Below are 12699 nucleotides of genomic sequence, written 5' to 3' on the forward strand. Positions count from 1 at the left end.
GGGAAGGGATAAGAGGAAGAGGAAGACAGATAATGGTAATATTAGTTTGTTTTCTGTTAGTAATTTCCAGTTACTCTTTTGGGGTTATAGTTTATATATACTTTGCTTTCCCTCTGTAATTATTTTATATCTTACTCTATATTGTAGCCACATAAAGAATACAATTGCCTGGAAATCCTAATTTCCTCTACCAATCCTAATTTTTAATATGCTAAACTTAATTATGAGGATTAATAGCTCCTTGATTACACTTCTGCCATGTTTGAAAAAACACGAAAGCCCTTAGTATTCACTAATCAAAACAGTATTTAATAGATTATCTGATTAAAGATATGATTGCAAATATTTTTAATTACAAGATACTTATTATTAAAGACAAAAAGCATTTCAGTAGAACTAGATCACTTGTCACTCTGCATATCAAATGAGCACTGTATCAAAGCTATACAATACACAAAGAATTAAAAAGCTCTTGATTTTACTAACAGAATAACTGCAGCTACATTTTCATTATTTTGAAATACAATCTTTGTAAAAAGATTGGAAAACTACTTGGTAAAATCTAGTTGCTAATTTGAGGTGAAAAGGAGAAACACTGCAACAATAAAAAGCAAGTATCAACATTTTCAAAAGCTTCTAAGGGGAAAAATGTACGTGGTAGATACCATATTGTGCACCAGGCAGGCTGTTGAACACAATTTTCCCTTCTATCCTTCCAACAGAAAATAAAGGGAAATTTCTCTTTTCCACATCCAGAAAGTACTGATGCAACAGGATACTGTCATATCACTGTACACCATTCAAACAGTTAATTAACAGGAAACCCTGGTAGCATTAATTAAATTAATAAAGTCACTGTCTACTTAGTTTATGATAATACATCCACTACCTTGCACAAAGGCCACATGGTATCTATTAAATTTATAAAAGCCTATCCATTAAATAGTTCTGCCCCAGAGAAACAAGTTAATTACTAAATAATTTCAATGAAAAGTTTTCCTCTGAAAATAAGCATAAACCACATTAAATAATATTTAATGGACCATAATGGAAGAATTAAGAAAATTTCTTTTCTTCCACAGAAATAGTTTGTTACAACATATGGAAAAATGAAAACACTGTTCAGTGTTTGAGATAAAAACAATCAAAGGTAATCCTTTAAAATTAGGGTTCAGATTAGTCTCTGCAAAGGATGCTGTTTAACTGAAACATCTGGTAGTGTTATGTTGAGAGACAGGCCTTTTTTAACTTTGGAAATGAGATTAGTAGATCAGTTATTTGTAAGTGTCCAAGTAATTTCTAATTATTTTATCTGGGTCACAGATAATCCGCTTTTACAGGGCTCCCACAATGACATCAGAGGATCACTGTTGAACTGATTATCCTGTTACCTTCCACCATCCATGGGAAGACCGGATTTTCCTTTTGTACAGAGAAAGAGAAAGAAGTGGCTGATTGCTTCAGACAGGTGGCAGCCAACAAAATAAAGAATACTGCAGATCTCGAGAGGAAGAAAATCTCATATATGCAAAAGGTATCAGCTTTTAAAAAATGGTCAGCAAACAGAAACCTTCTTAGCAATGTCTGCTGCAATTTAAAAACTCACTAGATATGAACAAATATCAAAATAATCAGAAAAGCCATTGATTAAAAAACAGCATGCCATGTCATTTTTTACATGTTTTGTAGTAATACATTGTAGATCATACCTAACCAATAGAAGAATTCTGCAGTGTAAACAGAAAAACTGTTTATTATCATTTAACTCCTAATGGGAAGGACATAGAGAAATAATTTTTTAAAACTAAAATGGAATATGAGTGAGAGAAATGCAAAAGCCAGGGCTAATCTTCTGTTAACATACACATGAGCATTCTGGGTGTTCCACATTTTTAAAAAAGACTGAATCAAAGCACGCTTGTTAAAAGAGCTCTGTACCTTCAATGACCATACATCAGAAACAATCTGAGGTTGATAAAATAGACTTTTTTCCCTTGGTGAATTTATGCGTTTTCCAATGAATAACTGAATAAACAGGCAAGTTGTGGGGGGAAAACAAACATCTGTCACATATAAAAATGAGAGAAAAATCCTTGAAAAACAAATGTTTTCCAAGGAAAAAATGTTCCAATGAAAATATGTTTCAAGAAAGCAAGCAAGTTTCTGGGTACTACTTCATTTAGCTTCCCAGTAAATTTTATTATTTCATATAACGAAAAAAAACCGAAATGGAAATAAAAATTAGTAACACAGATACATCCTTCTCAATGCTTTCTTCTAGCTTAAGTGCAAAAAAATCTTTTCTAAATATACTTTGGTTTTGTCACTTCAATACAATGCCATTAATACATGCAAGCAACTGTTCACAAGACAGATTGTCTGTATTTTTTTCCCCCAGAAGATTTTAAAACTGTCTGAAATGGACAAAGTGATAACTTACCTATAAATCATACTTCTATGACTTACAGCAAAGGACCAATAAAAACCCACACCTCTACCTTCATGGAGTCTTAAGCGTCTATACTGGAGCTATTTTGTAACCTGCAGTGATTCAGGCCAAAAACTACTTGTGGAGTACAAGCAGCTAGAGGAGGTCTGAAGTAAAGAGTAACAATAATCTTTAAAATTGTTACTTTCAGTAGGAGAGTAAAAAGGTTGCGCCTGGTAAAGTGCAACTTGCAAAAGTCTTTCTGGAATGTTTCTATTTTACTTGAAAGTTTGCTTCCACTTTTCAAACAATATCATTTAAAAATCAGGCTGTCTGAGAATGTAACAACACAGGCTCCAGTTAAGGAATATAAAATTCTAAATTGCTCTACAAGAAATTACAGGAAATAGAGGAGTGGTAAACGAAGTAACAAGCACTAGAGACAGGCAGGCCTTCAACATAAATGCATAATCATTTTGGAAATTATCTTCAATGGTGTTTTAATTTATGGGTGAAACCAATTTTTTCCATCCAGTTCTCTAAAAACTCGAATAGTTTGAATACTAATTGTTGATAAGATTTTAAGAGGAGTATCTTCTTAAGAGTCCTAGAGTTCTTAAACTAGGATTTTAAGTTTCTCCAAATTTCAGAGGCTTAAGAATTAGAGAGAACCTTGATACTTCTATTTCCAAAGTATTCAAATAAAACTTCCCCAAGAGTAATGTAAAGTACATGCTAGAAGAAGTATCAAAGTTCAGGATGATAACAAAATTAGAGGCAAATAAAGCTCAGAGAAAGCAACTGGGGAAGGATGACGAAAAGAGCCATGTGCCCCTTCTGATAGAAGTGTGTTTCACATATGCTAGTTTCTAGGGAGAAAGCACTAATCCTGTATATAGAGGCCACCTCAGCTGCTCCCCTCTTCATCAGAACAATTCATGTCAAAAGTTCCTCTAAGGACAGTTTTTGCCAACCAGCTGTTCTCCTCTCATTGTAGGAAGTCACCTCCTTTGCTCTTTGGCTTCCTGGACCTCCAAATGAGTTATGAATAGCCTTGTGCTAATGATACCCTAGCAGTGATACCACAATCACAGTGGTGGCAATGTACTCAGAGAAATTACTGTGTAGTAGGTTACTTAGTCTACTAATCACCTTATCAAGCACTACAGCGTGAGGAACATTTTCCCTGTAACTGACAAATTTTAGTATACAGCTTACGAAGTTTTCATTTTTACCAGAGAGCACATTTTTTCCAAGCACCTTGGAATAGATATCAATACCAATATCAATAGATATTGAACACACATGAAGCAGGATAACAGCAAAATACACACATATGGAGAATACATGCATATTTTTCTTAAAGACCTTTTAAAAAATTGATCTACTGTTATAACCAATGACAGCTACACAATGACAGGCACAAATCAGTCAACTGTGAAACAAACCTGAATTTTGCAAAGTGCCACCTCACATGGCAGAATACTTCACCTGCACTTCATACTGTGCTGCTTTGCTTTTCTGTTTTTAGCTACTGCCTCATTCCAGAAAAACATGATGGAGTACATGAGATATATTCTTTCCATGCATTTTACAACTTCTGAAAATATGTATCAAAGAGGACAAAATGCTAATCCTATGAAAACCTATTAAAAACTTTGGCTCATTTTTATGTTTTGTCAATCCAGCACTTAGGTCAATTCTAGTGGAGTTTAATTCTGCTTCTAAAAATGGACACAAAGATCACATGCAAATTCATTCTACACATTAAACTTCATCTATCTTGGTGCTGCGGCAAAAGGATAAACCTCTGTAAATACAAATATAAATGAAGAATCTAAATTTTTTTCATAAGCATGTTCAGTATTCCTTGAAAAAACAGGCCGTATCTTTGTATTACTATGATGAAACAAAAACTATTGGCTTAATTCCTGGAAAATTATGCAATGATGGTCAAGCAAGTTTACCTTATGGGAAATCAGGCAGTCTTGTTACAAAAGGGTCACAGTTTGATTCATCTTAGATTTATCTTTTTTTCCACAAGTTTTTACAGCACTTGTAATGTTAAACACCAATGAACCTTAACCTGCTGGACTTGCTCAGCAGCAGTTTGCACCCACCAAAGTTTAGATCACAAAGCTGCAACACTTACAGTCTCTACTATTTAAAACCAGTTTTTTTTCCCCAGGAGCTGGGGAATTAATCTTGGTATATGCTGAACTGCAAAAAGAGGCACAAGAGCATGAACTACAAAAATGTGTATTACCTGTTCTCCCATACAAGCACAAGAGTTGCTTTGGTCTATCAAATGGCCCATGCTCTTGTCCCTTGCACACACAGGCAGCTTCAGCAATCACTGAAATTAATGCTTTCAAGAATAGCCATGGAGCATTTCATACAATGTGAATGTTTTAAATGCATATCCATGCCTCCAAGCTTCTTAACTTTGTTTCAAGGTCCTTTTCTTCATATTACACTTTAATGATTGCGTTCTGCTATCAGGTTTTAATCTATACCTTATACTAAGTTAATTTCATCACTAATTCCATATTTAATATAGAGCTCATTTCAGATACCATTTGGTTAATTTACACAGGAAGGCTAGATGCTGAATGGTAACTCCAGCACAGTACATACTAGAAACATCACTGCTTCTTACTGTTCATGGTTCATTGCTTCTACGGGGCTTGAATGTCTTACATACTCAATGTGCTCAGCTTCTGGGTGGCTATACCAGTTTTGCTGTTTCCCTACTTTACCACCGCAGCCATGTATTTTTAGAACCTGCAGAGAAAATACTAACTCACCTGCTGCCCTCTCCTCTGCCTTTTCTAGTTGCTTGTCAAAGCTGTCAATGCTTATGTAGGAAGCAAGTCTCCACCCTACAGTGCTGGCAATCAAAAACCATTTCTACAAAAAATTTGACACCACTTGTAGACTAAGCACAATTGCACCAAACAGACATGCTTTGTTTGTTTGAAGTCGGAATAATTGTTGCTAAGCAGATTCCCTCAAAACGACTGTATTATTTTTCTTCCTAATTCTGTATTTGCAAAGAAAGGAATGAAAGGGGAGAAGACAATTGTGTTGCTGGTATGAAATGCTCTGAGTGGGGGATGGACTACATGACCTACATTCTTCAGTGAGACAATGCAACAGCATCCAAATGGTGTGAATGAATTAATATTGGAGAAACACCAGTAATGGATTTCTACTTCCCCAGCAATCCCATCAAGCCTAAAAACTTGTCCATGTTACAATAGCCACATCTGCTTTTGGGGGGATAGGTAGGATGCAGTAAGAGGCCCTAATGAAGATCTGTACTTTTTAGCATCTGCCTCTCATAGACCATCCACATCCACAATTACTGTACATGTTTGTTTTACAAAGTTTGGCAAAGACAATAGAAAAAAGTGTCCAGGCATACTGTAGCTCAGCAATTATGATTTCAGCAGAAAAACTGGAGGTAAAAATGCTATAACTCCACACCTGTTCCAGTGGAGCTGCCAGCTCTGTAAGCAAATAGGTACTTCACAGTACATACAACTGACAGAGAAAAAAAGACTTTACAGCAGTTTATAAATAGAGTGCAGTGGTGGCAGCAGCCTGAAAGTGTTAAGGCTCAGGACAGCAAAGTTACAACTGGGCACTCATGCCTTTTACAGTGGCAGTGCAGTTGGTATCCTGTGTCAGAACAGAAACAGCCTGGGTTTCAGGTATATCTGACAGAAACAGGTTCAGTCTGGGAGGTCTTATTTCACATCCAGTAATAGTATCTGAATGAATGCTGATGGTCACTGCTAAAATTTAGTCCAGCTTATGGCAGCACATAGAACAAAATTATAAACTTAGGGTCTGGTTTTCTTGTTTTCTTCTGTATTCTATCTGTGGTATAGTGCAGTACTAATCAGATGAGTTTTCTGACCCTTCTCATATCCACTTAACAGAAACTAAAATGACATTCATATTTCAGTACCTGAACAATTAGGCTCACTTAAGCATCGTCTCTGTCTCACCCATTACTGGTAAGCAGAATTCACCATGTCAGCTAGATAGCCACCACGGTGGTGGTCTAGGAAAACATCCCAGCTCTAGATGATGCCAATATAAAGGCAACATTTAAACAGGGAAGAGAAAAACTGTCAGCAAGACCCTGGAACAGAAATCAGGAACACAGTAAAGGCGCACAAAGGTAAATCTGTTGAGCTGGGGGTTGAGAGTACGTGTCAAACACATTATAGTAGAGTAGCTGGAGAATGGTAATAATAATAGACAGTAATGATGGTAATAATAATAGACAGTATAACTACCATGACAGAAAAAGCAAAAGGCAGTAAATATCTAAAAGTAATACAGTAAAACCAAAAAGCAGCACTATTGCTTTATCTAACACAATTTAAAACTACACTATAATTTTTTTCTTTATTCAATACAAAAGAATTACACGATATAGTTGAGAGGTTTTCCATTACGTCCCTACAAAAGTTAATGCTATGCAAAACTTCATAATTCCAAAGTAAAATTTTAGGCAGATCTCCAAGAATTGCAGCCAAAAATATGCTGCCATCGTGTACATTATTGCCTTTAAAAAAAGGTTCAGCAGGCCACATCATAGACTTTTTCAACATGTATATAGCCAACTCATGTACTGTGTCATGTTTAACAGTAGTTTAAACATTTATATGGATTCTCAAGATAACTTCCAAAATTTGCTGGCAGCTATTAGCTTCCAATGTACAGAACAGAGTGTTACACCAAAAAAAAGGTTGTTTCTTGTAAGTATTTATTACATTATCAAATTCATTTAACTGAAAAATTTTTCCATGGAGAAGATATTTTTTTCTGTATATCCAAACACAGAATACCCACCTGGACTGTAAATGGCACAATTATATTCCACAGTTTAGCAAATAAAGAGATGAACATAAGCATATTTATCAAAATACTTAACAAAGATGCTGTGTTCTCAAAATTTGATTTATCAGTTAGCCTCACTGTCACATAAATTTTGACCAGGCTACACAAGAGTTTAAAACAAAAACAAGAATCAACTGCATATATTCTACACTGCGCGATTCCAGGACAAGATATGAGTCCATTTTCCTAATATAAATCAGGATACTGACTTGAAAGTGGAATTATTAGACACTTATTTGTTAGAAAGCTTCTTAGATTTCACTGGTGTCAAGAAGCTTGACAGACCATGTATCTAACAAGTGCCTCATAGTGCGTTTTTCTACTCTTCCCTTAAATGCAATCCACTTTTCTGCTTTGACTAATTGTACTGAAAATAAATCTAATATATACTTCTCAAATTAGATACTTACAGTGAAAATACCCATTAGCTGAGTGTAAAAGAGTCGACTTATTCCACCAAATATTATTAGACCCATGAAGGCAGAAATTCTTAGGAGAGCAAGTTCATGTCTAAATACAAACACATCCTAGAACAAGACAGAAAGAAGAGAGATACTTTAGGAGCTACAAAGTAATTAAAGTCTTTAAACCAAGTGGAAATAAGCTGTAAGAGGTGTTCTCAAAGCCTTAAGGCTGAAGGCAAATACTGGATTCTGAGCTACATTGCATATCATTGGTATATTTATTTATGCTTTAAAAGCAGAAACCAGTAATATTTTCTTTATACGTGCTAACAGTTAGGGGTTTATTTTGCCAGACTGTTTAAAAAACTCCTTCAAGTAGTCAAAGTTTTGGGAATAGATCAAGTTCAAATAGATTATTTCTGAATCTTCCATCTCAAACTTTGCCAAACTACTACACACAAACTATATAATATAGGAAAACTACTCTGTTAAGTGGTCTGATTTATTATAACTTGGCTACCAGACACAGCACATTTCATTTTTACATCACCTCTTCTAAAAGAAAACAAACATTCCAAGACTGACACTTCAAGATTGTGCCCACAAAGTCCAAGTACCGTGCTGGATTGTTCTTACTGTAGTGCTGTCTATTATCCAGCATAAACTTATCTCCAACTTTTATATTTTGGCCTTGAGGCGAATTTCTGCCACTTTGAATAAGGATGAACAGTACAGATGCTTCAGGGCACACAGAAATATGGATGTATTTGATCAGCTGAAAGTCTCTTCTCAACCAGCAGAAGATATGAAAAGCATTACAGAATGTTATGCAATGTCTTCAAAGGATAGAGCACCTTATTTTTATCACAGAAGAATATTTTTACATGGCAGTTACATTAGGTGCACTGTAAGTTCAGACCCCATTCTCTTATTAAGTTAAAATTATGTTTTCAAGGTTGTCTTTTAAATATACACATTTGTTTTTCCACTTACAAAAGCTAGATCATGGCAGGAAAGTATCAAAACCTTTCAAGGAGACTTTATATTACAACCAGAATATAGAAGAGAACTGAATGAAAAAACAAAATAAAACAACAACAACAAAACAACAACACCCACCCCCCCTCAAAGCTGCTTATGTTCAACCCCTAGAACTTGAGGAAGAGGGATACTGGATTTTAATTAAACAGAGAACAGTTAAGGCAAATTATGTTCAGCAAAAAAAAAAAAAATCTAATTTTTCACCTAATTAATTAATTGATTTCCATGAAGGTTCAAAATATAAACCCAGGAAAAAAAAGTTTCAACTGCCTACTAAAGCTGTGAAGAAAGTCAGTATTTAATGAACAAGTAGAAATCAGTAGTTAAGCAGCTAAAACAAAAAAAACAATCCCCAACAGTCTTTTTTGAACTATTGTAATGGCTCATCCCCTCTCCCCTCACTTGTTTATACTGGCCTTTCTTGCTGCTGTAGAAAACAGATTAATTTCCATTTCTTTTAATGTTTCTTACTCATTTAATGAGATAATTCGAAGATAAATCAACTCAAAATAAAAGCAGTCATACTATTCCTTATTTCTCTTTCCATTAGCTAATGAAAGTTTTAAAGAAAAGCAAGGTAAGACACAACTTCTACTAGTTGTAAAATACTTCTTCATTATTTTTCAAAGAAGATGCAGAGTGGGGTGAGCAACAACATCTGCCGGCTCCCTCAGCGCCTGTGTGTGCGTCCCATCAGGCCCATGGCTTTGCGGTTTTGTCTGCCTAGCCAAACTCTGACCAAACTCTCAATGACCAAGTCTTCTTTTCTCCAGCCTTCCTCTTTTGCCTCCAGAGTCTGGGATTCCTGAAGGAGGCCCCAGCAGTGAAGTCTGAGGTAAAGAAGGAATTCACTCTGCCCCCTCTGTGTCTTCTGTCACCAGGTTACCCACCTAAATTCAGCAGCATCCCCACATTGGTGAGAATCGTTATAATCCTTGGTTTTTTGCTCATACACTTGTAGATGCCTTTTTTGTGGTCCTTGACATACCTCAACAGACTTAATTAAAATGGGCCTTGCCTTTCCTTGTATCCCTGCATTCTCTGTCCATACTCCTATATTCCTCCCATATGCCCTCTCTCTTTTTCCACATCCCTAGCAAATGAATTCCTAAGCAATTATGAACTGGAAATCAATACTGGGCCCTCAAAACTGTACAGACTGAACAACATTTTTCTACAGAAAACCAAAGTATATGGAGTAACTGAGTTTTTTGGTAATCAGACTTTAATAATAGAATGAGTTACACAATTCTACATGGGAATAGAAATACTTAACTCCATGAAAACAGACAAAAAGACCTTTAAAAAAGTAATAATAATAATCATGTATTTGGGATGCTGCAGCTTTGCATAAAAGCTCAAATCAAGTTGGTTTCATTATCCCTTTTTAGAACTGACTTTTTTTTCAGCTGAGAAAACCAATCAAAATTATAATCAATCAAAACCAGTCAATAATCAATCTCTCTTTCAATGTGTTTTGAACAGATTCTATTGGTTCAATAGTATTCACCAGCCTCAGTGCAGTGTGAGTACTGAGTTAGTGTGATTTTGGAGTTTGGGGTGCAGGCTACTTCTGCTAACAGAAAGAACTGTACAGACTGAGCCACCAAGAATACACACAGATTAGCTGGCATCCCCAGTGCATGAACACTCAGCTATCATGGCACAACAGGGTTTTGCTCCACAGCAGCTTTTTTTTACATTGTGCCAGGCTGTCATATATGGCCTTGGCACAGATGCTGAAAGCATATTCTTAACAACGTGAGAGCTTTCCTTCAGGTAGCCTTTTTCTAATCTTCTTTATGTCAGCTCCACAGTCTAACTGATCTGCCAAAACTTCAAGTTCACATGGGTTGCTGCCACTGCCTTTCTACTTAAGATTTCCTATACCACACCACACAGCACGCCCCACTGGCTGCTGCTTCTAAAGGTTTCTAAATTCCATTTAGCTGCTACTTCTATCTATCCAGTCAAACTGCAAGGATTCTTAGTTACCCATAAAAATGCATAGAAATGTAAACAAGGAGAACTTGTCACAAAACGTGTAGGTCTATAGGATTACGTTGAAAAATGGACTACCATGAGATCTGGTATCTTTATCTCAACAGGCAATTCCAAACCATTCTACTGGTCTCTGGGACAGATAAATAAGATACTGTAATGTATAATAATATTATTATTAATTATAATTTTATTATAATATTAATTATAATTTTAAATAATAATTTCTCTGTCTCTGGGACAGATAAATAAGAGACTTCCTCAATCCCTCAAAAAACATGCCTCATCTTCATTTGTGAGCATCAACCACTATAGATGACCCCTACAATGAATGCTACCATGGACTAGAACAACAGCTACCATGGTTTTATGCTATCATACAGGAGAGAGGTCAAAAACCACAATGGGTCCAGCTCTAGATCATAGTCCATTATAAGACCAATGCTTCCAAATTCAACTCTCTTTGTCCCCTACCAACAATAACAAGAAAAAAAAGCTCAAAAACATATAACAAGTCCCTGCCATGTGCATTACTGTGTTATTGTTTTCAAGCATTTATAGTATTCCTTTAAAGCAGCACACTGTACTGAGGCCAGGGCTTTTGGCAGGAAACACAGGACTACTATATCTGTTCTAGAAGAGACCATCTTCATAATTTTTAATTTACAATGGAAGACTAATTTATTCAATCTTTATTCTTTACTGAAATATGACACACACAGAGATTAATATACAAGAAAATACATTAAAAGACCTCTTTTTTTCTTGGGGAACGACATTTTGTGTAAAACACAACAACTGTCTGTGCTCAGACGTTGTAATTGCATGCAATGTCTGCCTCAGACCATTGATGAAGTCAGTCTATCAACTTGGGTGTCACAAAAACAGCATGTAATACAAAAGAAAGCCAGGCTTTCCAGACAGCAAACTAAAAAATATGGACTGCAGGTTTTGTAGGAATAAAGAGGAAGGACTTAATTCAATATTCATGTACTATCCTTATAACTATACTGTAGGACAGCAGGGTTGGGTTGGTTTTGCAGAATGCTGAGAAGAAAAATTTCTGGTTTTCATTTTAAAAACCTCTCCTGTCCGGTACATAATTTTGTGATTCTAAGACAAAAAGTTTCCTTAAGACTATCTTTACAGTATAAATGGACTTTGGATTATACATATTTCCAGATTTTCATTAATATCAGTCAATGCATAATATTAATATTACTGCAAAAAATCCTTTTCCAAAGTCAAAAACAATGATTTGTAATTGCAGAAACAGGAACAAAATAAAACTAATCAGAGCAAAGGGGCATAGGTTTTTGTATGTCAGGAGGTTTGGCTATGACAATTATTGTAGCAACATTCCTAGCAAACAGAATTTATCAGCAGAATTCCTTTTGCTTAGAAGATTAAAAGCCTTCTATAAATAAGGTAAAATATACCGCCAAAGCATTTACTTTTGCAATTTGACCAGCTGTATCTAGAATCTCTGCCAGCACAGCCATGGAGAGTGCAACTATGTTGTGACAAGTCTAGTATTTATTCTTCTCAACTCACTATTCAGAAGATTGACTACTTCCTAAAATATACATTTTAGGACATTCCGGACATTTTTTCATCACAATGTAAAATTAAGAATATTCCTTTGTTAACCTCTGTAAATCACCAAAGCTTGCAGAAGAACTAATATGCTGATTTTATTCAAACAATATATTTTTCTTGCGCTATCATCCCGCATAATCAATTTAATTACCATCTCCGTTATTTCTAGCAGTAATTGCACTCCTCCTGCTGGACAAACAGAGGTAACAACCATAACCTAAATTTCTGGCAGTGTGTCAGTTACAAGAACCAAGACTACTATGAAGCAATTTTCTGCAGTAAGAGGTGAAGCTGAAAGATTGCATCTCT

General features: G+C 35.5%; 1 protein-coding gene across 2 annotated transcripts in view; it reads right to left on the minus strand.

The window, feature by feature from the left end:
- ZDHHC21 (zDHHC palmitoyltransferase 21) overlaps positions 1-12699 on the minus strand; it is a 38283-nt gene that overhangs the window by 11379 nt on the left and 14205 nt on the right. The window contains exons 6-7 of one of the 2 annotated variants that reach the window (XM_084224837.1): positions 7756-7872; positions 1272-1422 (exon numbers count right to left, since the gene is read on the minus strand). In XM_084224837.1, coding sequence (XP_084080963.1) covers positions 1357-1422; positions 7756-7872 — 183 coding nt within the window. In that variant the 3' untranslated portion in view covers positions 1272-1356. Of the gene's footprint in view, positions 1-1271; positions 1423-7755; positions 7873-12699 lie in introns of those variants that run through there. The other variant, XM_084224836.1, reaches the window with a different exon arrangement.

Source organism: Fringilla coelebs (genome assembly GCF_963513975.1).
Source record: "Fringilla coelebs genome assembly, chromosome: Z".
Taxonomy (NCBI): Eukaryota; Metazoa; Chordata; class Aves; order Passeriformes; family Fringillidae; genus Fringilla; species Fringilla coelebs.